The 25,725-nt window shown below is 57.1% G+C and overlaps 1 protein-coding gene across 1 annotated transcript; it reads left to right on the forward strand.

Annotated features, from left to right (window-relative positions):
* Positions 1-4,832: 4,832 nt before the first annotated feature.
* On the forward strand, positions 4,833-13,492 carry SLAMF8 (SLAM family member 8). The gene is made up of 5 exons (XM_025915279.2): positions 4,833-5,242; positions 7,112-7,438; positions 10,144-10,449; positions 10,531-10,635; positions 11,495-13,492. The coding sequence occupies exons 1-5, from the start codon at positions 5,152-5,154 to the stop codon at positions 11,557-11,559; spliced, it is 894 nt and encodes a 297-aa protein (XP_025771064.2). The 5' UTR covers positions 4,833-5,151; the 3' UTR covers positions 11,560-13,492.
* Positions 13,493-25,725: the final 12,233 nt, after the last annotated feature.

The following is a 25,725-nucleotide window of genomic DNA, read 5'->3' on the forward strand; positions in this document are numbered from 1 at the left end:
TTTCCATTCAGATCATGATCTCACGGTTGGTGAGTTCGAGCCCTGCATGGGGCTTTGCGATGACAGTGCAGAGCCTGCTTGGGACTCTCTCCCTCTCTCAAAATAAATAAATAAACTTTAGAGGGGGAAAAAAGACCACAGAGAAGGCAGAGCCTTCAGAGGGGACCCCAGACGGGACCCCAGACTCTGGCTGGAGCAGGCGGCCCCAGGGCTTGCTGCCAGCCCTGGAAGCAGGAACCTGCTGCTGGCCCTGGAAAGTAGTGGTGGCGAGGAGAAGAGGACTGTCACGGGTCTCTGGGGACAGACCCTGCAGACACCAAGGAAGGCGGCACATGGCATCCCCAAGCAGCGCTGCCCGCAAGGCCCTGCGCTGCAAAACGTCATTCTCCTCTCCGAGTCAGAGCTAAATGCAAACACCCCCCCAGCCGAGGCGAGTTGTCTGCCTGCTCCAGGGACAGGGGCTCCGAGGGGCCGCAGCACCTGCTAGGCAGGCGACAGAGATCACCCGCTGGGTGAGCGGGAGGGAAAGGACTCCAAGCCCAGCCGGGCTGAGGGCGGAGGCAGCCACCGCCCCTTCGGGGAGACTGAGGGCGGACGGGGCCTCGCGGCTGCCCTCTGCTGGCCCCCTTGGGTCCACCACCCGCCGGACAGCTTCACCGCGCGGTGCCATCAGGCACCGGGCCTTGCTTTGTGTGCGGCTAAACGCTTTAGATGCCAACGACTAAAATGAAACGTGGCCCTTCCCTGAACCGGGCAGGTTGCAGATACTGGGATTTCTTTCAATTCTGGGTTTATTTTAGATTTGGCTAGGAAGTAAGGTCTTGGACAATTTGTCCTAAGCAAGCATCCGCTAAGCAGCCCTGCAGGGGGCGCCTGGGTGGCTCAGTCGGTTAAGCATCAGACTTTAGCTCCGGCCACGATCTTCAGTTCCTGAGGCTCTGTGCTGACGGCTCGGAGCCCGCTTCGGATTATCTGTCTCTCTCTCTCTCTCTCTCTCTACCCCTCCCCCAAGTGCACTTGTCTCTTTCTCTCAAAAATAAATAAACATTTAAAAATAAAAATAAAAAAAAAAAACAGAAACAGCCCCGTATCCTTCATCTTTATATTGACTCTCAGGCTCTTTGAAAGATCGGCCTGCGTTGTACTTGTTTGGGGATTCTTTCTGCCTGCGGGGTGCAGATGGGCGGTGACTGGGGAGAGAACCGCCGTCCAGTCCTCCGCTCACGGGCTTCCCGTGCTGAGTGCTCTACACATCCGCTCACCGGCGCAAGGTGCCCAGGGTGGGGATCCCGCAGATGTTTGCTGAATGACTGAATGAGCGAACGAGAGTCCAGCCCCTCCCTCGCTACCCCCACGAAGCACAGTCCTGGCATTGTCGCTTTTGTATGCAGCCTGCCTTCAGCTCTCTGGGGAAGTATGTTTGTGCCTCAAAAGCAAATCCTACCAAGCCTCGGACCGCCCCACCCAGTTCCTGCGGGCTGGTCCCCTTCTCTCCCACCTTCCGTCTCAAGCTGCCTGCACCTTGCTCCCGGGCACCAAAGGGCAAAGACTCCGCTCCCTGCCCCTGTCCCCGGCAAGGCCAGGACCAGGGTGGGACAAGACAGGCACCATCCGCACAAATATTAAAGAGGCAGCTCAGGCCGTGCGCGCAGGCTGACAGTGTCCTCTGGTGGGAGGTCAGGTGCGCCGTTTCCACACGTGCGGGCACTGCCCCTGCTGCCCAAGCTGGCTGCGGAGGGAGTGGCGGGCACGGGCTGCCCCACCCCGGGCAGCCTTGGGGGCCAGCCGGCGCCCAGTGGCACCGTGTCGGCTTAGGCGGGGCTCTACCTGGCCTCCCGGCCCCCACCCCCCACCCCTCAGAAGGTAACATCTCTGCCCCCTTCCCCCACCCTGGCTCCCAAAAAGCCCGCTGAATGCCCCTCCTTCCTGCCCCCCTGCCTGCCTGCTCCCCTTTTGTCCCTCCTCCACCTCTCCCCTCTTCAGCGTGGCCCCATTCCGTGTCCAGGCCAGTCTGAGAATTAACGACAAGTGTGAGTGGGCAGGGCAGGTGCCTCCCCGACACGCACACCCTCCCCCAGATTCCACTGGCCCCGAACAGAGCTCAGGCGGCCCGCGTGGTCACTGGGGACACCTGCTCCCCGCCCCCGCCCGCAGTGGAGGTAGGCTGAGGGCAAGGTGCAGAGGGGGCCGCAGCCTGGAGCCCCAGCGTCTCCCTGGGTCAGGCTTCCCAGAAGGGCCCAGCTGCCAGCTGCTCTCTTAATTAAGGAATGTGGGAGTGGTGCCTTTGAACTCCCAGCCCGTGACTCGAGAGCTGTCCCCGCGGTGGGGTAATTACCGCGCTCTGCACCAGTGACCAGCAGCGGGGGCGAGCCTGTCTCCGCAGACCCAACCCAGCCCGCACTGCGCCTGTCCATCTCTCTCCAGCCGTCACACAGCCTGGAGCTCTTCCCTTTGGGAGACGGAATGTCCGCTGACCCCCCGCCAACCCCCTCCTCACCCTTCCTTGGCTTCCCTGAAGTTCCCCTGTAGGTAAAGGGCACGGGGTGGGCTGGGAAGGCAGCGATTTCAACTCAGTGCCCGCTTGGACAGACCAGGGGGGGGAGGAGGGGGTACGATCGCCCACCGTCTGCTCTGCAGGAATTGGGCGCCCCTTTCCCTACATCCCCGCCACGGCCCCACTCCTGCGTCTCACGCCCTCGCCGTCCCAGGCCTGACACCTGACCGGACGCCTGACCAGGGCACCTCCGGCTTGGGGAGGCTGTGCGTGGCTATCGACGGGGGGCGAGGCAAGGGGCTGGGGGTGTTGCCGGAAGGGGGAAGGGTGGGGACCTGGCCCTGTCCTCACCAAGCTTCCAGTCTGGGACCGGCGGATGGAGCTACTCACACCCGAACCCCCTTGCTCTGCATTAACCTGCTCTCCTCTCTTCCCTCCCTGGCCACTTAGTAGCAACGGTTAAGATTCTTGTGAGTGCTGACCACGCACCAGACCCCATTCTAAATAAGCCCTTGCAAGCCACCCTTACCCGGCTGACTGTCATTATCAGGTGACACAGCCCATCCCCTCCTCCAGACTGCAGACTCCTCGAGGGCAGGGCCACGCCTTCCATGTCTGTGTTCCCGGCACCTGGCACGTAACTAGGTGCTCAATAAACCCCTGATGAAGAGGGATGGAATTCGCAATGGGGTCACGAATGAGTCCCCTCCCCTGGCCTCTCTGCCCCAAAGCCAGGTGGCTTCCGAGTTCTGTCCCAGCTCTGCCCTGTCCCCTCCTCTCTGCTCTGGGGGCTTCCGTTCTAGTCCAGCCAGGACCATCCCAACGGCTGCCACCCAGGCTTCCCTGCCTCTTCTTTCTCTGCCCGCCTGCCCTGCGTGCGGTCCTTCCACCAGCCAGGCGCCCTCAGCTCAGAAGGGGCCACATCCCCTCCCTCGGAGCCTTCCCTCGGCCCACCAGCTGCAGAATCTCCTGGAACACAGGCTGGTTCCACTAGATTCCCGGGTCCTGGCCCAGCCCCCACTGAACCAGAGTCTCCAAGCATTTGAGCCCAGCGAGGTTGAGAGCCGCTGCCCCCAGAACCAAAACCTGATGCCTAAAAGCCAGTACTCAAGCGATCTGACCCTCGACCTCCTTTTCCAGCCCCACCCACGCCAGCCCTGAGGGGCTCCTCCCCTCCCTGCCCTCCTTCATCGTCCTGGCGCCCACCTGGGGCTCCCCCTGCCTGGCCTTATCCACTTGGCTCTTCTTTTCCGGCCTCTGGCTCATCCCTTTTCTCCGCCTACCCAAATCGTGCCTATCTTCAAGGTGCGGCTCAAAGCCCACCTTCTAGGGAAGTGTCCCCTGCCCGCATCCACGGACGCCTCTTCCCCACCGCACCCTCTGCACGGAGAAGCCGTGCTGCCCATGGCACAGAGCCGTGCCTGTGGCACGGCCGACCTTCGTCCTGGGCATATCCAAGCCAGGATACTTGGCTTGTGAGCACCTGGAAGGCAGGAAGCCTATCCTCCTGCTGTCCCGACACCATGGCTGCCTCGTTCCTGGTCGGGTCCCTAGCAGAGGCCAGGAGTTCTGCGGGACCAGACACGGCGAGCCACGCTCGGGACGCGGGGACTCCCCTCGTCTTCCCGAAAAGCCTCCCCAGACTGAAGAGGCCACATAACCGGAAGCGCAAAGAGACCCAGGGCGGGGGAGACACAGCTCTGGCAACGTGGCCCGGGCTCCCAAGGGTGAGGCTCCCGTCCCAGCTCGCACTCGTGACCTCCGCACGGGGCTGACCTTGGCCGCACGCCTGACAGGCTGCAATGAGACCCTCGTGGAGGAGGCCTGTGACCGTGTGCAGGATTTGTGCACTCCTTTCCAAGTGTTCATTAAACGCCCACGGTGTGCCGAGCGCCAAGGGGAACACAGACACGAACGGGTGAAGACCTCGCCGGCAAACAGTGCGTGGAGACAAGAAAGCCATCACAGGACAGCGTGCCAAGGGTCATGGCAGAGACCCGGCCGGCACTGGGCTCGGGAGAGGAGGTCCCTCACTCCGTCTGCTCAGGTGGGAGCCCACTGGCTGCAGCCTGCCCGGCCCGGAGGGGCGAAGGGAGCAGGGCGCCCACTGGAGGAGCCAGCACCGGGCTGGAGAGGGTGCTCCCAGGAGGAGCACTCCTGGCTTGGGATGGCCAGAGAGCAGGCTGGGCCGGGGAGGCCAGCTCGGACAAGCGTGCCGGAGTCAAACTTAGGAGAGTCTTGCACACCAGGCTGAGAGTTTCGTCTTTATTTTGAGGGCGGCGGGAGGTGCGGAAGAATTTTAGAGAAGTAACAGAGGGAATTGCGATCTGGAGGCCTCTCTGTGGCTGCGGCAGGAAAGGCGGCCAGCCAGGGGGCCAGTGGGATGCAGGGAGGGCCGGCGGGTCCCACAGGAAGACGTGGGCTTGTGTTGGGGCGCCTGCCACTGGCAATGGCATTGGCCAACCACGGGCACGTGAAAGAGGCTGACTTACAAGAATCCGCTCCTGAGAAAGTCCAGCTAGGCCGACGGCCAACTTCCACTTTCCTCTGGATATTTTCACTTTCGGGCCATCTTGTTCTGAGTCAAGATTCCTCCTTCTGAACATGGGACTTCCCAGAAGGACCACAGCTCCCTCTGGGTATCCACTTGACCCAGGATGTTCTGGATTGGGGTTGTGGAAGGAGCTTGCTGGCCTCTCTGGAGAAGGATGGCCACGTGGTCCCTGTGGAGTCTGCTTCTCTGGGAAGGTAAGTGGGGCAGGTGCGTGACCAGGGCCCCTCACCAGCCTTCTGGGCAGGGGCCTCATCCCAAGCAAGGACCCAGGGGCCAAGGAGGGCCAGGGAAGGCGGAAGCAGGTTCTCAGGCAACCTTGAAAAGCCGGAGGGAGCCAGAGATGCAGGGTCCTGGATGGGACGTGCTGGCTGCTCTAGAAGCATCCGCGTCCGTGAGACATGTCCTGTGGTCCAGGGCCGTTAAAACTTAGGCTGCTGGTGCCAGTGGTTCGGACAGAGACGGTTGTGAGAAGGGCGAGGGGATTCTCGTAGAGGAAGACAGGGCAGAGCAGACTCTCACAAAGAAGCACGTCTTTCCATCAGCCCGCGGGAGGCCTAGGAGCCTCGACTGGGAGCCAGCACCACTCTGCACACCCAGTACGCGTGTTAGGGCTCCAGTCCGCATTAACACTGTAGCCTCTGCGGCCGGGCCCGATGCGTAGGGCCGGGGAGGGCAGCGAGAGGGGCCGGGGGGCCGGCCGAGCGTCGCCCCCGGAACACGACTCCTCAAGCAGACGCGGGCGCTTGAGTGCGTTCGGGCGCTTGAGAACGCTCGGGTGCGTTCTCTACGGGCCGTGTTTTCCCCGCACCCCGGGTGCCCCCTGTGCCAGGTGCCCCCTGTGCCAGGCGGCAGGTGAGTCCCCCGGGAATCCCATCATCCACCCAGTACGGCGAGTTGAGTTTCTGAACAGTGGCGGGCAGGGGGTACGCAGAGGACAAGAGGAGCTCGCCGTCTCGCGGCAGGCGCCTGACTCATCTATGGGCAATCGCAGCAGAGGAACAGGGCGCCCCAGGGTGCTGGGCGCACAGAGAAGCAGGGTGGATGTTGCCCTGACGGGAGGGGGGGTTCAGGGGAGGCAGTGGGTCCGGATGAGCAGCGATCGGCCAGCAAAGGGCTCAGGGGTACCTCCCACAGAGGCATCACCCCACCTCAGCCTGTCACCTCCGCCAGCTCCTGACGACAGAGACCGGCGCCCTCGGGTCCCTGGCATCCGTGACTCCCCTCCTTGGCTCCCCGGACCACAACTAGGCTCAGGCCTCGCTGATTGCACACCTGAATCCCTCTCCACCCCTCCCCCTTCTCCCCATCGCCGCTGCCCACCCCCCTGCAGCAGGAGTTCACTCACTGCAGGTGGAAAAACAGCAGCAGCCCCCCACCCCGAAGCTTCCGGCACATTCCCCTCGCGCCCCCCCCCCCCACCATGGTCTTTCGAACCAGAATTTCATCCTGTTACTCTCTTACTTAAACCCTGCGCAAGGCCTCCCACGGCTCTAAAGATAAAACCAGACGCTGCTTTCAGGCCCCCGGCTGGCTCCCGCCACGGACTCCGCAGTACGGTTTCTGACTCCCCCCTGCAGAGAACTGGTTTCAGTTCCCCTGCACCCTGCCCTCCTGCTCGCCTGCTGGCCGGGCCTTCCTACCCTCCGCCATCCTTCCCTCTGCCTGAGACGCTTCCCGGCTCCAGACAGCCCTCTTCTCCTAGGCCTGGCTGATCCCCACTCCTCCTTCTGGTCTCGGCTTAGCCATTTCCCCTCTGAGCCCCTCAAGACCATTCACCCTCCCTGGGTTCTCCAGGAGCCTCCCTTTCTCCCCATCGTGGTGCTTACTATATTTTAATCATTCGCTTAGAGTCTGACTTCCTCTGTGAGCGTAAGGGATTCTCTCCCTTACGGTTTTATTCCCGGTCCCCGGCACGGTGCACCTGCTCAGCGTGGGTGGCGGGAGCGTGGGGAGAGGGGCCCTAATGTGCTTGCTTCACGGCAGCTTGGCGGGGTGCGGGAGGAGCAGAGGGAGAGGGGCGAGGAGCTGTGGGCCAGGCAGACTGATGGGCTCCGTCCTTTCAGCCTTCTTTCCCGCCGCCGTCCATGGTGCCCAAGTGCACGGCCAGGTCGGGGGCTCCGTGCTGCTGGCGGCAGAGTGCCCCCCTGGCTTCCAAGTCCGAGAGGCCATCTGGAGATCGCTCTGGCCTTCGGAGGAGCTCGTGGCCACGTTTTTCCGGGGCGCCCCGGAGACTCTCTACCACTCCCGCTTCCTGGGCCGAGCCCAGCTGCACAAGAACCTGAGCCTGGCGCTCCAGCCGCTGGAGTCGGGAGACAGCGGCAACTTCTCTGTGCTGCTGGTGGACACGGGAGGTCGGGCCCGGACCCAGATTCTGCAGCTCAAGGTGCACGGTGAGTACCCCCGACACTGGAAAGGCATCCTGCGTCCTGGGAGCTGGGGAGGACAGGGTTCCAGGGACCTCTGGCCTCTGACCTCCCGGCTGATGCAGGGCACAGCTGTCCCCACGGCACAGCTGAGAAAGTTCCTCCGGTGCTCCCAGGTGAGCTCCTGGCTGGGGCAGCCTGGCTTTGCCACCCCGCGGTCCTCGCCTGAACTCCAGAGCGGCCTCTTCTTGGCTGGGTGGCCAAGGACACAAGGTTAAGCCTCCCTGGCGCTCACCTTTCTCCCTTAGAAAATGGGTGTCGTGAGCAATGTCACACGAGGCGCCTGCAAAGGGGGAAATAGAGCGCGTCTGGGAAAACAGCTGAGAGGGCGCTGGGCCCGCACTGCAAACTTCTAAGCTCATAGGATGTGCCATTACCTGACAAACTCCTACAAGGGAAAAAAGTACGGCCCATCAGACTACGACGCGATGTTTTTTATCATACAGTATGGAATTTTTATTTGACACTGCTTTCGAGAGTTCTTTTCGCCGTGTTTAGAGATTTTCCGACGTATAACGGTCACAGGTTCTCTCCGTTATTCACTGTCGCAGAGCAAACCGTCCCCAAACCTACGGGCTGAAAACAACGCTGTTAATTTCTCATGATCTGTGGGTGGCGGGGCTCGGCTGGGTGGGCCTCCTGCTCCCCGAGGCCCGCCAAGGTCGTTCAGGCGGCTGCATTTGGCACCTCAGCTGGGGCGGCTGACTTCACTGCGGACTAGGTGGACCCTGCTTTCCAGCAACTTCCCCCCTACTCCCTCTGCCTCCTGCCACATCACCTCTGTCACCATCAAAACCTCTACTTCTGCATCTACTGCCCCCGCCTCCACTGTATTCCTGCCGATCAAGAAAAAAAAACAGTGGCCTTTGAGCTCTCATTCATCTACCTAATGGCTCGGAAAAGGTGGGTGAGTTACCCCCAACCACTATTTCAGTAAAACCTCAGACATTTGGTAGACTAGTGGGAGAGCAAAGCCCAACTTTAAGAACGAAAAGCACGAGCGACACCTGGGAGGAAGAAGACGGTGAGGGAGAGAAGGGCAGTCGTAAACTGGGAAGGAGAGAGAGCCCCCCACGAACCAACCCAAAGACAGCTAGCTGGCTGCCCTTGGGTGAGCCCCTGGGGGTGCCAGTGTACGGTTAGATGGGCGTCCCGAATGCGCGCAGCCCTGAACCCAGCTGCCCAGCTTGGCAAGCAGAGGGGGGGCTGGATTTAGGCAGCCCCACCCTCACCTGTTATCCCCTCAGCCCTATTCCCTTGTGCAGTGAATAACCTCCACAACCACACAGGCAGCCCTGGAGCCCCTTCCTATTCTAAGTCTCAGCTGCTGCACATGTGAAATGAGGACATTGAATGTGATAATACATGCGGCACCCACACCACTAAGCTCTAAAATGCCTTGTTCTCAGCATCTGAATTACAGATTTTAAGGAAATTGCTGTTTTATTGCTTCCAAATACATAGCGTGATTAGAACTAATTGCACAAAGCTGCCAAGCAGCCGTCCTTGGGAGCTCTGCTTTGACAATAGATAAGAATGATTTGAATTAGCAGATCAGTTACTAGAAATGTCAATGGGTGTTTCTACTGTGCCTGATAGTGTTTGGAAGCAGCTTGTCCTCTTAAGTGATGTAAATATCCACCACACGCGCGCGCACGCACGCACACACACACACACACACACAGGCACGCGCGCGTGCGGTAATCTTTGTTTATACTATTAGTGTGCCCAGCAAATCTTTCCTTTTCCATCTCACAAATCCCCCCAGATTGAGCTGGCATTAATGAGGTTTTACTCGGCTTGACTTTGGAATACTGTCAGAGACTGAGCCCTCCCGTTGTCACTAGAATGCTCTCCCGCTGGCCCCCATTGCCACAGAGACTCAGGATTTACTCATCAAGCTACACAGGAAAGGGAAGCCACAGTCTAGGATGCCAGGACTCCAATTTGCACAGTGGTCCAGGTGTCTGTGCACCTAGAGGGCTAAGGTTATGAAGATAACAAAACAGAACCCCCAGCCCCCTGCCCGGGTCTCCTTCATAGGGGGTTGCAGCCTTGTAATTATTTTCTTAGTCATTCAATCACTTGTCTTCTCCACCAAACTGTAAGCTCGAATAGTCCAGGAATGTGTCTGTTTTCTTGCCTGACTCAATATCTGCCGACCATCTCTCTGGCTGATATATCATGAAGAAAGTGCTATGACAAGGGACAGACCGAGTTCTTGGAGAGTTCGGAGCCTGGAATGTGAGGGAAGGCTTCCCAATCGGAGCAGTAAGCAACGTGTCCGAGCTGGGTCTTGAAGGACTGGTGGGAGTTCCCTAGGAGGAAGAGAAGAGAAAGGCACACGTGCGCAGGTGACCCATATGAGAGCATGAGAGATGCGGAAGGGCGCCGTGCTCCGGAGAACTGGAAATTCATTAGGGCAGGTGAGTCAGACCGGCAGGAGGCTACAACTGGAGAGGTTGGCATTGACTATCTCCTGAAGGGTCTCGACTCCCAGACTAAGGACCTCAGCTTCTGTCCTGGACAACGGGAAACCAGACTAGGCTCTGCAGCAAGAGTGCGGCGCCTGGTCAGAGGTGACCTCCAACCCTGCATGGATCCCGGGGCTGGCGCTCTGGGCCCTGCCCAGCATCACTGAAACCCGTGCCTGCTCTTCTGTTCTTGCCTAGATGCAGTGCCCAGGCCCGTGGTGCAAGTATTCATCGCTGTGTCAGGGGACGCTCAGCCCCCCAAGACCTGCCAGGTGCTCCTGTCCTGTTGGGCCCCCAACATCAGTGACATAACCTATAGCTGGCGACGGGAGGGGACCACTGACTTTGGTATTGAGCCAAGCAGCCTCTTCGTGGATGGACAGGTGCTGAAGGTTTCGCTGGGACCAGGAGACAAGAGTGTGGCCTATTCCTGCACTGTCTCCAACCCTGTCAGCCGGGACGTGGCCACCGTCACCCCTTGGGAGAGCTGCCATCACGAGGCAGGTATGCCAAGGGCCAGGGGTCAGTGGTTAAGGGATCGTGAAGCCTCCAGCCCCCCTCTGACCCTGCCCCCTCCGTGTCCAGCCCCAGGAAAGACCTCCTACAAAGACATGGTGCTGGTGGTGGTGCCCGTGGCCCTGCTCCTGACCCTGGCTGGTCTCCTCTCTGTCTGGCACCCCTGCTACTCAGGTAGGAGTCCTCCAGATGCCAGATGTCTTTGGAGGAGGAGGACCTACCGGGAAGGAAGGCCAGGTTGGACCTCCTCCGTTTTAGGCTTCACATGGTCTGTCCTCCTTCCCTCTATCACATCAGGTCCTGACTCTCACCGCATCCCCTGGTCTCCAATCAGATTGAACAAGGCGAAGTGTCCCTTGCACTTCTGAAAATGAACGCTCCTCTCGCCTGCCTCTTCAGGCCTTCGTGCCAGCCGTTCTGTCTGGAACGCACTTTCCGTGGCTTCCCACCCAATCCCCCTTCTTCATGTGACTATCTCCTCCACAGTCCCCAAGGTGCACCTGCTCCCGGAGGCCTTCCTGGCCTGCTCCCCCAGCCCGGGCGCGGTCGGTGTTCTTCCTTTAACCTCCATTGCTCCCAGCCCTCGTTGCACTCACTCTCCCACTGACTTCTCAGCCCCTGAAAGGCAAAGGCTGACTTGCCACCGGGTATCTAGCGATGGTCCCTGGAACAGCCTTGTAGGGATAAAGTTCTGTTGAGCGCCAGTCTAAATGAACACCAGCCCCGTGCTTGCCCACCATTCCTAAGAAGTGCTCCCTGAGAGAAGCACCTGTCTGGCCGGGAGCTGATAAGTCCTCCTTCTCCAGGAGAAGAGAAAAGGGGAAAGTCAGAGGTGGGGCTGGGTTCTGAGCCATCCCTCCGGCACAGCCCCTGCCTCGACCCCAGGATGCCCTGCCCCTGACAGAAACACCCCACTGACCTGGGCTTCATGGGGATGTCCACCCCAGGCTGTCCGGGATGGCTTCGGGCCAAGCTAAGATTCCAAACTGAGAGTGAGGATGTTGGAAGGTAACCTTTCTGGTCTCTTTGCCAGGGAAAAAGCAGAAGGACATCTGTACCGACAGAGTGGCTCCAGAGACGGAGAATCCCCTTGTGTAGGGTCTGCAAAGAAGGAGGATATAAACTGTTGCCTGGACCATCAGGAAGTACACGATGCTCTGGGCCATAGCTGGTGTCTGGAAACGACCATGGTCCTCATGCCTCTGGTGACACTCCTGTCCCACCTCCAGGAGCAGCCCGGGAAGCTCTTGCACTGGGAGCCACCACACGGAAAGCACTGGCACAACCTTCCACGTCCCCTCCTTCTCCGCCCGCCCCCCACCCTCCGCTCCTTGCGTGTCCTGGCTCTGCTCGGGGCAAGATCACAGAGCAACCCCTCCTTCACCTTTGACTCTCTCTATCTAGATCTCATTTTAAGGCCTTGGTCATCAGGGGACATCGGGGTCTCAAACTACAGGGGTGGGGCTGGGGCCAGAGCTGGAAATGGGCGATTCAGAGTTTCTCTGTTAGTTCAAATGTCTAATATCTTTCAGGGTCCGGGACCCAGACTGGATGCAATTCTTTGGTGCCAATTAGTTAATACTTGCATCGGTCTGCTAGGGCCGCCGTAACAAGATATCACAGAATCGGCGGGGGCTTAAAGAACAGAAATTCACTTTCTCGTAGCCTTGGAGGCTAAAAGCACAAGACCGAGGTGGAGGCAGCTTTGGTTTCTTGTGAGGCCTCTCTCCTTGGCTTGCAGATGCCTTCCTTCTCTAGGTGTCCTTCCGTGGCCTCTTCTCTACGTGTGCACGTATCCCTGGTGTCTCTCCCTCTTTTATAAGGACACCAGTCATAATGGACTAGGGCCCATCCCGGTGACCTCATTTAACTTTAATTATCTCTTTGAAGTCCTATTTGCAAGTACAGTCGTGTTGTGAGATCTTGGGGGTTCGCACTTGGACGAATGGATTTTGAAGAGACAAATCCAGCCCTCAACAATAGTTCATCAGCAGTGGGGGGAGGGGGGGTGAATGCCTGAACAGTCAATGTCCCTGTGGATCCTGCAGAACATCCAGTGTCTTAGAGGGGATGTTCGGTGATCACAGTGAGGAAACGGGGCGAGTTTTGAAGTATTTTCCCAGGGAAACTTCAGTCACTCACTAGGTTAGTCCTGTGCCAGGATCTCCCCTCTTTCTCCCAGTTGCTAGAAAGTCACTTTACCTTCAACGAATGGTCAGCACAGCTGGCCTCTAGCGTCACATCCCCACTCCTCCACTCAACTTGTTCTGGAATTTCCCTGCCTGCCGGCTCTGCTCAGTGGTCCCCAGCGGGTCACCGGGGCAACACCTGTCTTCTTGCCTTTCCTGCACCCACTTGTCCCCACCCAACCTTCCCCCTGTCCCCCTAAACAGTGCTCGTGGCCTCCCAACCTGGAAACGGGTGTTGCCCCCACCTGCCACCTAGAGGCATTCCCTGTGGTCACTGATTTCTCATGCAAAACTGGCCTCCATCCCTAAAAATGATGTGAAAGAGACAGCCCAGGAACTAGCAAGGAGCCATGGTGGCTGTGTGGAGGAAACACACACACACACACACACACACACACACACACACACACCCTGTGTCCCCCCCACTTTCTTCCCTCCATCTCCCAGGCCCCACCTCAGATCAGGCAAATTCTGGATGGGGGGTGGGACCCACATTTCTCCCTTCATGAGTTAATTCTTACTGACCTCATTTAGCCGTGGTTCTGTGATGCGTTGCACCGGGGCCTTTTTAAATAGGCCCACGCCGCTCAAATAGATGGATGCTCCCGTTCCCCACGATACACTTGTCAGCTAGTGGACTAATCAGCCCTCCACCGAAAAACTCAAAGAACTTCCAAGAGAACCACGTGCTAACAAGCACCGGGACCGATGGTTTAAAGGTCACACAGGACAAACATCGACTGAAGGTTCGGCACGTGCTGGGTACGGTCTGAGGCAAATCAGAAGCGGACAAAGCCCTTCCTTCGTGGAGTTTATATTCTAGAAATACAAACAAGCAAGGAGGTATGTGTCAGAGGTCGATGGGTTCTAATAAGAAGATAAAGCAGCGGGGCACCTGGGTGGCTCAGTCGGTTAGGCGTCTGGAGCTTGATTTCATGGTTCCAGTTATGATCTCGCGGTTCGTGGGTTCAAACCCCGAGTCAGGCTCCGTGCTGCTGGCACAGGGATTCTCTCTCTCTCTCCCTCTCTCTCTGCCACGCTCTCTCTCTCTCTCAAAATAAATAAACTTAAAAAAAAAAAAAGAAGATAAAGCAGAGTAAAAGGCTAGAGAACGGTGTGCTGGGGAGGCGGGGCCCATCTCAGATGGGCGAGTGGGGTGAACCGTGCAGTGGATGGGCCAAGAGTAATCCAGAGAGCAGAGGGTACAAAGAAAGGCCCGGAAGTGGGGGCATGGTGAGTGCTTTCCAAGACTCCACTCTAGTGAAGGCCAGGGAGGGTGCGGTGGGGGAGGGCGGAATGGGAGGGTCCGGGGCGACTGGGGCCACAGCAGGGGGGACCTTGTGGTCTTCAGAATACACATCCCTGGGGTTGAGGTAGCCAGGAGCGCCCCCATCTGTTTGGGTGCCAGATTCCTCCCACAACAACCTTTATACCATTATTTCCGGTAGGCTCTGTTTTTTCCTCTTTGTTTTCATCCAACTTTCCTTGAGCAAGAGGCTTTGTACCTGTCCTTCTATGCAAAGCACAAAAGCAAGAGCTGCTAGGGTGGAGGGGTTCTGTGACACGATGCCGGAGAGAGTGGAGAGGGGGGCACGGCAGAAAAGAAGTGTGAGAGATACATGGTTTTTTGGCATCAGTGGGGATAGGAACACCCAGTTCCTCATTTAAAAAAAGTTTCGCGGGGCGCCTGGGTGGCGCAGTCGGTTAAGCGTCCGACTTCAGCCAGGTCACGATCTCGCGGTCCGTGAGTTCGAGCCCCGCGTCGGGCTCTGGGCTGATGGCTCAGAGCCTGGAGCCTGTTTCCGATTCTGTGTCTCCCTCTCTCTCTGCCCCTCCCCCATTCATGCTCTGTCTCTCTCTGTCCCAAAAATAAATAAACGTTGAAAAGAAAAATTAAAAAAAAAAAATAAAAAAATAAAAAATAAAAAAAGTTTCGCAGGGGCGCCTGGGTGGCTCAGTGGGTTTAGCGTCTGACTCTCGACTTTGGCTCAGGTCGTGATCTCACGGTTTGTGAGTTCGAGCCCTGCCTCTGGCTCTGCGCTGACGCTGTGGAGCCTGCTTGGGATTCTCTCTCTCCCTTTCTCTCTGCCCTTCCCCTGCCTGTGCTCTGTCTCTCTCTCTCTCTCAAAAATAGATAGACATTAAAGAAATTAAATAAAAACAAAAAAGGACAGCACAGAGCAACCATCTCAACCACCCCCAGATCCGGGAAAGTTTCAGTGGGTGCCTCCCCTCAGGCTGTGCCCTGGTCAGCGTCGGCCCCGTCTGCCGGGGGTGTGGGGGGAATGGCAGGCTGAGCACACGGGTAAGTAATAGAGATACTCCCTCTGCACAACTAGCCAGTTCTGGGAGCCACACTTCCAGGGAACCACTGGAAAACTTGGGTGTCAAAAAGAGAATGACCCAAATCACGAAAAGTCTAGAAACCTTATCATCCGAGAAATGACGAAAGAAACTGGTCATACTGAGCCTAGAACAGAAGACTCAGGGGGTCCCCAAGTGTTCAAAGGGCTCTCCCGTAGGCAGGTTGTACAGCCGAGGCCACAGGAACACGTCCCTGAGAGGCAAACGGTGACTCATACCAGTAATAGGACCTTCAAGGTGGAAGGAAACTTTGTGGTTTCTCAGTTCAGGTTTCTCATTTCTCAGGGGGAAAGCCAAGGCCCAAAGAGATGGTTACTCCTTGGAACAACATAATTGGTCAGTGACAGAGTCAGAGTTAGCTTCAGGTTATCGAATCGGCCCAGCCCCTCCCCTGCACCGCACTGCCAGGGAAAAGCTCCCTGCCAGATGGAGAGCCCAATATGAAGTGAGCTGTTTCGGCGACAGCGGTGGCACAGAACCCATCGCAGAGCGATATTACAGACTAGAGCCTTTTCGTGTCAGGTGGGAAGTCACGGCACATCGGGAATGACAAATATGCGCTCCCTCCACGCCGCCCTCCAGCACCGTGTCGGGCATAATTACTTATGACACACTGGTCCCACTGAGTCCCCAGGCAGCCCAACGCTCAAGTGACTCGGGCCAATTAACAGAAGTTGGGAGCCAAGATGAAACCTATTAGCCATCCCTGCCCTACACAACCCATAAGAGCCTTCCCACATCACACGAGAATTGTAAAGTAAGGGAAGAATGAGGGGACAGTGAAATGAAGGAGGCCGATGAGACGACTCAGCTTGTGTGTCAGAAACACGCCAGCTTCCTGCAAACAAGATTTCTCCCAGCTTCCTTTCCTCCGCCCTTCTCTCGGCCTGTTGCCAGGAATGTACCAGAAATGAACAGGGGGAGGCATCAGTGGGAAAGCCAGGAAAGCACAAAACGACAGGAAATCAGCCAAATAAGTCAATAGGATACATTTGGCCATTTAATAAATCATGTTCTTGGGGCGCCTGGGTGGCTCAGTCGGTTACGCGTCCGACTTCAGCTCAGGTCACGATCTCAGGGTTTGTGGGTTCAAGGCCCGCTGTGCTGACAGCGCAGAACCTGAAACCTGCTTCGGATTCTGTGTGTCCCTCTCTCTCTGCCCCTCCCCCGCTCATTCTCTCTCTCTCTCTCTCTCTCTCTCTCTCTCTCTCAGATAAATAAACATTAAAAAAATTTAATAAATAAGTAAATAGCCATGTTCTTTAGGATATCTAACAATATTGTGAAAACCTGGCATCAGAGTTCTTTGGAGGCAAAGAACAGAAACCAACTCTGGTTTTAACTAATGCAAAAGGAGGAATTTTCTAGAAAGCTGTAGGTAGCTCAGTGTCTTAGTTCAGGCTGCTGTAGAAGAATACCAGAGTCTAGGTGGCTTAGACACAACAGAAATTTATTTCTCGTGGTTCTGGAGGCTGGGAAGTCCAAGATCAAGGTGCTGGCTGATTCGGTGTCCGGGGAGAGCCTGCCTCCTGGCTCACAGATGGATGGCCATCTTCCCACCGTGTCCTCACATGGCAGAAGGGGAGAGAGAGCTCTCTGGGGTCCCTTCTATAAAGGCACTAATTCCATTCCCAGGGGCCCTGTCCTCAGGACCTGGTCTCTTCTGAAGGCCCCACCTCCAAATACTTTCACACTGGGAACTGGATTTCAGCATATGAATTTGGGAAGAGGGAACACAAATGTTCGGTCTACAGCACTGGGAGAGCCAAAGAAACCACTGAGGAACCGGGCCTCAGAAAGGACAAAGCCAGGTGGCCTCAGGGATACAGTCATTGGCACAGCATCCTCGGGGCCGCCGTCGAATAAATCTGCTCTCTTTCTGTTCCCGAGTGGCTCACTGAAGATTGAAATTCCCGGCAAACAAACTGGGCGCAGTCGGTCTAGCTGGGGTCAGGGGTCCTCCCTGTGGGGAACAGAGAAGAGTGACGGGACATCTTGTCCGAGGGGGTGTCGGTTTAACAAAATCAAGGGCAAGAAGAAGTCTGAACTGGGATCAGTAGGAAAGGCAATGCGTCTATCGGTCCATCTGGAACACACCGACCGCTCACCTGCCGGTCTCCTCTTGCCCCAGCACCAGCCGGGAGGCAGAGGAGGCCGGATAGAGGCGTCGCAGTCCGATGCCAGCAAGTAAACCGTCATGCAGCCCCCAGCGTGTGTGCCAAGGCATCTCCTGGCTCCCGAGACGTCGGTCCCCAAGGAGGGCAGTCAGGTCCCTGAAGAAAGTGACAAAAGGGACAGAGACTCTGGCTGGGAGTGAAGCTTCCATCAGGAGGAACTACGGCACAGAGGTTTCCAGGGGCCGGTCTTCCCAGGGCAGCATCCCGGGTGGGTCGGCGGGTTGCCCTTAGGGTCCCCTCCAGGGGACAGCAGCCAGGAGGAAATGGAGAGCTCTCCAGTATGACTCACCCGAGAGGGACCAGCTAGAGCCTCAGCCAACTCCGGGCAGCGGTCCCTGCAGAGTTTGTTCTTCCGAGGGTTGTGTCCAGCAAGGACAGTTACAACAGGGTGTCTGCCTCTCCACTCCCTGTCCAGTTACTCCCGGAGGCCGCAAGCATAGATAGTGTCACCCTTCTGCCAAGGCGAGAGGGCCGCGGCCCCGGGTCTGTACCGCAGAGCCTGCTGTGAGTCTCCTGCACAGGCAAGGGTCCGTCCACCTGGAGCTCCCTCTTACCCTTCTAGAACAATCCAGAATCCTGGAATCCCTTGTCCACATGGGAACCTGGGCCTTGTACAAGCCCTTTCCTGCACTCACCCTCCCAAAGATGGACCAAAGTGCCTGTATGGGCACCCCTACGCCTGACGGCAGCTAAGAGGCAGCTTTGGGGGTCAGCACGAAGCTCAGACACGGAGCCAGGGTGCCACGCAGGTGGGCAAGCCCTTCACAGTGTGGGACGGAGTTGTGGGCGAGAAGGGGAGGGGGGAGTCTTCTTTGGAGACTGAGCTCTGCTACAAAACCCCCAAAAGCCAAGATTTCGGAATCTGGATCTGGTCTTCCGGGTCATTTTGAAGGTGTACTTGTCAAAGTAGGAGGGCAGGACGTGTTTTATGTAACAAACTGTTAGCTTGGTTTAGCATTGCAAGTGTTAAGGGCAATATGGACACTTCTCTCCCTGGATTTCTTTCTATCATGATTCCCACCCACCTCTTGAACCTGAGACCTCCCCCCATGGCGTCCCCCACCAGCTGTCACTGCAGCTCCAAAGGAACACGGGGGAGTGGGTCTTGATCAGACCGGGACAACGGCCCCTGGTTTCCCGGAGGACTGAGCAGTCTGTCCCCAGCAGTCACCACGCAGCACATCTTGTAATGAGCGGGTAGCACCCTGGGAACACAGCCGTGAGCCAGACAGATGGGGCCCTGCACCCAGGAAGCTTGCAGTCTAGTCTAGAGACAGACAGACAATAAAAAAATACACACAACCTCCAATTAAAACTGTGTTAAGCTCTTTGCAACTACGGGGATGGAACTGGAGGGTATCGTGCTAAGCGAAATTAGCCACTCAGAGAAAGACAAATATCCAAAGACTTCACTCATATGTGGAATTTAAGAGACGAAACAGATGAACACGAGGAAAGAGAAGCAAAACTAATATAAAAACAGGGAGGGGGACAGAACAGAAGAGACTCTTAAATATGGAGAACAAACTGAGGGCTGATGGGGGGCGTTGTGGGTGGGGGGGGATGAGCTAAATGGTTGGGGGGGGATGGGCTAAATGGGGGAGGGTCATCAAGGAGGACACTTGTTGGGATGAGCCTGGGGGTTATACTTGTGGATGAATCGCTGGGATCTACTCCTGAAATGAGTCTCGCACTATATGCTGACTTGGATGCAAATTTAAAAATAAATAAAATTTTTTAAAAAAATGCGTTAAGCTCTATGGAGAAGAGCCAAAAATTGTGAGCAGGAGTAACGAGGGAGCCAAGTAGGGCCGGGGCAGGTCGACACAAAGGGTGACTCCGGGGACCAGCCCATGCTGAGACCCTCAGGGACGGCCGAGGGGGAAGGCCTGCCGTGCTGGGGAATGAGCCACCCGAAAGCCCTTCTGGAAAGATCCAGAAGTGTCTGCAGGAAGGTCCCTGTGGCCAGGCAGTGATGAGCAAGCTGCACTCTGGGAGGCAGGAATGGCAGAGGTCAGTTCACGCAGGATCTGGTAGGACACGGGAAGATTTAATATTTAATTCTAATGCGAAAGGAGGCCACTGGAAAGTTTTACAAAGGGAAGGAAGGCAACCAGACTTGCATGTTTAAAAGCTCGCTCTGGGGCCTGGGGGGAACGGACGGAGCAGGAGAGCAGCAGGTGAGCCGTGGCAGTGACAGCAGCAAGATCGAGACCACGGGGACAGCGTGGCTGCGGGGAGGGGTCAGGGAAGACACCGGGGCGTCTGACCTTAGTAACCAGGAGGAAGGAGGTGCCATGTACCCAAACTGGACACGCAGACAGAATTTTCGGGGAAGGGGGCTTTAAAAGAAACAAAATAGGGGCGCCTGGGTGGCTCAGGTAGTTGAGTGTCTGACTTCAGCTCAGGCGAGGATGTCACACTCCATGAGTTCGAGCCCCACGTCGGGCTCTGTGCTGACAGCTTGGAGCCTGGAGCCTGCTTCAGATTCTGTGTCTCCCTCTGTCTCTGCCCCTCCCCTGCTCATGTTGTCTCTCTCTCTCTCTCTCTCTCTCTCTCTCTCTCTCTCTCTGTCAAAAATAAATAAACATTGGGGCGCCTGGGTGGCGCAGTCGGTTAAGCGTCCGACTTCAGCCAGGTCACGATCTCGCGGTCCGTGAGTTCGAGCCCCGCATCAGGCTCTGGGCTGATGGCTCAGAGCCTGGAGCCTGTTTCCGATTCTGTGTCTCCCTCTCTCTCTGCCCCTCCCCCGTTCATGCTCTGTCTCTCTCTGTCCCAAAAATAAGTAAATGTTGAAAAAAAATTTTTTAAAAATAAATAAATAAATAAATAAATAAATAAACATTAAAAACAATTTTTTAAAGAAACAAAATATTTGGAGGATGAACAGCGTGTTGAATTGAATCATATGAAAATGGCCATTTGTAGAAGTTAAAAAAAAAAAGGTCCCATATGGGTAATTTCATACAGTGCAAGCTAATGGTTTAAATGCAGATGATTTGAGGAAAAAAAGCCATCACTTCTGCTCTGCTCCACTCCCCATCCACCCTGCCCACCCCGCCCCGGGACCATGGTTCATGCCTGGAGCCGGGTAGGTGTTTCCATTCCAGATCCTTCTACGCGAACTTGAGGCTGGAGGGGCTACAAGAGCCTCAGGCCAGAGGGCCCCCCCACCGCACCCTCACTGCACCACCGCGCTGCCCTTCCTGCCCTGGTCAGCTTCTCTGCCCGGCCTGAATCCCGCCAACCCGGCCCCAGGAAGCCTGGAACACTCGGCATCTGAGGCTAACAAGGGTGGGAGGTGCTGGAGCTGCATGGGTGGCCATGAAGGGCTGTCCTTGACCCCAACACCCTCTGAATGCAACCCACCTCATGCCCACTGCTGCAGCATCCTGCGTCCCACCTGGGTTGTCCAGGTGGAGCCCCAGATGCTACTCAGGAGCGCGTTTCCAAGCAAAGGGACAGTGTCATGGTAGGGCACTTCAGAGGAGTGACGGTCAGACATCACACTGTCCCACACAGGTAAGTCGCGCTAGCCAGGTCAAGGCCACGGGGTAGTGAGGACATCGAGAGGAGTGGCCTCAGGGTCAGGCCGGCTGGTGGAAGGAGAGTCTGGTGAGCCTTGGTGGATGGTAGGGAGGGGAGGGTCCAGCCTTCCAAAATGGACGCCAGCACCTGCCTGCATGGGGCCCTCAGCCGCAGAGCTGGAGCAGGGTTGAAGCAGAGAATATCTAGCTACCGAGTCACTCTGGGCTGGAAATGTCCCAGATTCTCCTGAAGGGGCAATGAGTTACCTAGGGGAGCGGAGGGCAGGGCAGGGCAGAGAGCCAGGGGTAGCATGAGTCAGGGCCTAGGGGTGGGGGTGTTCTCAGGCCAACAGAGGGGGGCACTGGCGGTCTGCTGTGGCCCATCCCTTGGAGCTGAGGCCATCTGGCCACCACGGACCGTGGTGAACATCCTACCCCTTCACACACGGCCTCCTGTGAGGTTGTCCAACCACCCAGTTTGAAGGACACACAAACATCCCATCACCAACGTCTCTTTGCCTTGGGGACCAGCATAGCCTCAATGCTGCCGTGAGATCGGGGCCTCCTTCCTGGTCCCTTACACCACCAAGAAGAAGAGTGCTCCTGTCCTGCCTGGGGCAGCGGGCAGGGGAGACAGAGAACAAGCTGGAGTCCCGGAAGGATGAGGCCTCACTGGACATTTTCAGCAGAAGAAGTGAGGGCCCTCAGCCTACAGGATGGAGGAGGGAACAGCACATTCCCACACACCCTATCCCTGTCTGGCGAGCATCTCAGGTCACACACACACACACACACACACACACACACAGTGTGGCCGCTCTGCCCTGCGAGGCCTTATGTTAGAAATGACTGGGCATGGGGCACCAGCATGGCTCAGTCGGTTGAGCGTCCGACTTCGGCTCAGGTCATGATCTCGCGGTCTGTGAGTTCGAGCCCTGCATCGGGCTCTGTACTGGCCGCTCAGAGCCTGGAGCCTGCTTTCGATTCTGTGTCTCCCTCTCTCTCTGCCCCTCCCCTGCTCATGCTCTGTATCTCTCTCTTATTAATGTTTTAATAAACATTAAAAAAAATTTTTTTTTAAATGACTGGGCAGTCAGCCACCTTCCATCACAGGGCCTGACACACTCACGCACTTCATCCCTTTTTCCAGGCTCTTCCTGCACCTCCCAGGGAGAATACAGCCCTTTATCCTTCTTGTTCCCTGATCAAAGCTCTGAAACCAGCCCCAGCCACCCGGGGTCCCAGGACCCTTTCCTCCGGGGACCTCAGAGCGCCAAGAGTCCCAGCCTCGCAGGAAGCCGAATCAACCATCATGAGCATTATTCTTTCATTTTTCCGGATGAGGCTAACGGTCTCCCTAGGGAGCCCGGGAGCGCCCAGAAGGTTTAGTAGCCCCTCCCACCACCGACACACAGGAATTGCATGGCCAAAACGCACTCGGGAACAGCGCGGTCAGTGCAGGGTGTGGGGGGCATGCAGGTGGAAAACAAGGCACTGTTCTTCAGACTGCCCCTCGCTGAGGAAGCCAGGAGTCTCAGGGTGGGAGATTCGATACCTGGCTGTCCCCCTTCCAGGAAGCGTAGTCCTGTGGTTGGGCTCAGACCACCTTTGGGGCCTCCAAGGGGGCTCCTTGGGCACCTGGGAGGAGACGGGCTGCTTCCCATGAACTTCCCACCCCCTCAGGGGCCCTGGGCCGGGGGTTAACTCTCCCTGCTGAAGCTTGCCTGTCTTCCCGCATCCTCGCCAACCCTTTGAAACAACATGTATTGAGCGCCTACTGCGTGCTTGGCGTTTTTGCATCTTAGATACACGAGCGGATAAGACAAAGATCTCTGTACCCGTCACGGGGTTGAGTGTCAATCAGCAATCACCACGACAAATACACTCCTGTCCTAGCATGTTTAGAAGGGGCTGAGGGGGTAGGGCCATCAGAAATGTGGGCAGAAGGGCACCATAACCTTAAATAAGACTCAGTGAGATACTTGAGCAGACTTGAAAGAGGTGAGGATTTAGCCATTGGGAAGGCTGGAGGAAAACCATTCCGGACAGAGAGACAGCCAGGGCTGATACTCTGTGGTGTTCAAGAAGCAAGAGTCAGCGTGGGTGGAGAGGAGAGGGCCAAAGGGAGAAGGGCCGTAGGGTATGTCCCTGTGGCACCATGACAGGTCTGGAGGATTAGTGTAAGGACCTTGACCTTGATTCCAAGCAAAAGGGGAAGCCGTTTCGGTATTTGGAGCAGAAGAATGGTCTACGTATCACTCTGGCTTCTCCGCTGAGAATGACATGTAGGTGGGCAAGGGGCGGGGGGAGCAGGAAGCAGGAACCCCAGCCAGGACGCTGTCGCTGTAACTCAGGCTGGGAGCCTTCTGGAAGGAGGAGAGGAGGCTCAGACTCTGGAGCTCCTCTGAAGGTAGAGCCAACTGGACTTCTGACAGGTTGGATGTGTTGGGGGGAGGGCAAAGTGGGGGACAGAGCTGCCATCGACAGTTGGGAAAGACGGTACCAGAAGAGACTCAGCAAAGGTCAGGGGCGTGCTGAGTCTGAGATGTCCATTCGACATCTGAGCAGGTAGGGAGCATGGGGTGTCAGAGTGAGGTCCAGCCCTGGTGCATAAGTCCGGGTGCTATCGGTGTATCGACTTTAATTTTTTTTTTAAGTTTTTTTTAATTTATGAGCTGGGGAGGGGCAGAGAGAGAGGGAGACACAGAATCCGAAGCAGGCTCCAGGCTCTGAGCTGTCAGCACAGAGCCCGATGTGGGACTCGAACTCACGAACTGTGAGATCATGACCTGGGCCGGAGTCAGACGCTCAACCGACTGAGCCACCCAGGTGCCCCATCGGTATATCGACTTTAGAGGGCTAGGTGGAGAGCTTGGAAGGAAGTCATTGCCATCCCCACTCCTCTCCTTCTCCAACTGTGCGTTACATTCTTGGAAAGGCTTATGGGCATTGAAAGGAGGGAATCCAGCTTCCCCGCAGGAACCCTGTTACAAGAACAGCTTAGGCTCCTGACCAAGCAATTTTCTGATGGCGATAATCACGAACATGCGTTTCCTCAGGTCCTTAATAAGCTACGAATGAGAAGCCCCCTCCCAGGGCCCCAGGGTGGTTCAGTCGGTTAAGCGTCAGATTCTAGATCTTGGCTCAGGTCATGATCTCATGGTTTGTGGGTGTGAGCCCCACATCAGGCTCTGCGCTGACAGCGTGGAGCCTGCTTGGGATTCTCTCTCTCTGCCTCTCTCTCTGTCCCTACCCTGCACACTCATGCTCTCGCTCTCTCCCTCAAAGTAAAGAAATAAACTTTAAAAGAAGAGGCAGAGGAGGAAAGGAGGAGGAGAAGGAGAAGCCACTTGCCGCCACCCCATGCCATACAGGGAAGAGCTTCCTACCGAGCCTGGAAGTCAAAGGCATGGGGCACAGTGGCCTGTCCAGGAGAGTGCTGCCTGGTGGCCGTCCCCCTGTTCTGGAAGGTCTGGAACACCAGTAGACTCTCCCCAGGTCCTACCTGACTTGCTCATCAGCGGATGAGCAATGTTCACCTTGAGGAGGGTTTGGGGGGATTTGTGGGGCTTTTCCCGTCACGTACCCCCAAGGGAATCACAGCCATTGGCTGTTGGTGGTACCCAAGCTGGGGGAGAAGCATCCAGCGCCGTCTTTATCCGTCACACTAATCTTAGGGAAGATCAGCCCAGGGAGAGAGTCTGAGCTCTCAGAGGGAGTAGATCCTGGGAAAGGACGTCGTGATCCCGCCCTGCCCTCAGTGGAAGTGTGATGGAGATAGGAGGACACTCCAGGACAGCTCAAAGATAGCAAAGTAAACATCCTCTCCCCTCCTCTGGGAGCATGTAGAGCCTGGGGTAATAGAACGAGATATGGTCAGTCTGCCTCTGAAGACCTGATACAGGTTGAGAGAGACAGAGAGAGAGTTTGGGGGGAAGTAGGGAGAGAAGTGGGGGAAGGAGGGAAGGAGGGAGAGAAAGAGAGGAAAAGGGAAGGAGAGAGGGGGAGGGGAGAGGGCGAGGTGGGAGGGGGAGGGAGGGGGAAGGGGGAGGGGAGGGTGGGGGGAGGGGAGGGGAGGAAGTCAGAAGTGTGGCAGGCAGTGGGGCTCAGGCCAGGTGGGGGCTGCGGCTGGAGGCGGGATTACGAGTTGGCTGAGCCGAGCAGGGAGCAGCCCGTTCAGGCAGGTCGGACAGGGAGGGGCCTTGGGCTTCAAGTGGCGTCCAAGTGGGAGAGGGGGAGGGGCACAGACCAGGGGGTGTCCGCAGGGACCGAGGGGCAGAGACAGGCAGGAAGTGGAACCTGTCCTGAGCTGAAGGAACTCAGCCCCAAGACTGAAGCGATTCTCCCAAAAATGTGTGAGAAACTCCTCTGCTGCGAGGGTGGCCCCTCAGCTTCGGGACAGCTGGGTGGGGACCCCTCAGCAGGGACTGCGCACCTGGGAGGGGCTGTCGAGGTCCCCGCTCCAGGGGTTGCCCCAGTGGGCACCGTGCCCAGAGGGCAGCAGACGCGGGCCTGTGTGCTAGTGGGTAGACTAGAAAGGGCACAGGAGGGCACGCCCCGCCCGGTCCGGGGAGGTGGCCCTGAGGATCCTGGCAGCCGGTCCCCAGGCCTGACTCTGGGACCTTGCTGAGCTTGTGTTTCTGGTGCTTCCTGTTATTATTAGTAGTAACCCTATTACTAATGAAGATTGTTGTCAATATTAATACCCGCGTGTGGATCCCGGAGCTCAGAGGCAGGGCCTGGCTCTCCTCCCACTTCCCTATTGGCTGCTTTCTGGGCTCCCTTACCTCCTCCCCCACAGGGTAAGTCGCCTCCAGGTTCAATCCCAAGGCTTCATTCATTCCGTCCCCCTCCGCGTGTTGGGCCCGCCACTGACCCAGCCCCCACGCCCTCTGGCCCAGCGGAAGTCACATACCAAGGGCAGGCGGGGAGGCTGCAAAGCCCCAGCGGTGTGCCAGGCTCCATAATAAGCACTCACACAAAATAGCCCTATGACTAGTCCATTTT

The sequence above is a fragment of the Puma concolor genome, chromosome E4 (genome assembly GCF_028749965.1).
Source record: "Puma concolor isolate L17-30 chromosome E4, mPumCon1.1.hap2, whole genome shotgun sequence".
Taxonomy (NCBI): Eukaryota; Metazoa; Chordata; class Mammalia; order Carnivora; family Felidae; genus Puma; species Puma concolor.

Coding starts and splice junctions, on each gene's coding strand:
- SLAMF8 (XM_025915279.2), top strand. CDS start 5,152: ATGTTCTGGATTGGGGTTGTGGAAGGAGCTTGCTGGCCTCTCTGGAGA. Junction 5,243..7,111: donor GAGTCTGCTTCTCTGGGAAG/GTAAGTGGGGCA, acceptor CCGTCCTTTCAG/CCTTCTTTCCCGCCGCCGTC. Junction 10,450..10,530: donor GAGCTGCCATCACGAGGCAG/GTATGCCAAGGG, acceptor CTCCGTGTCCAG/CCCCAGGAAAGACCTCCTAC.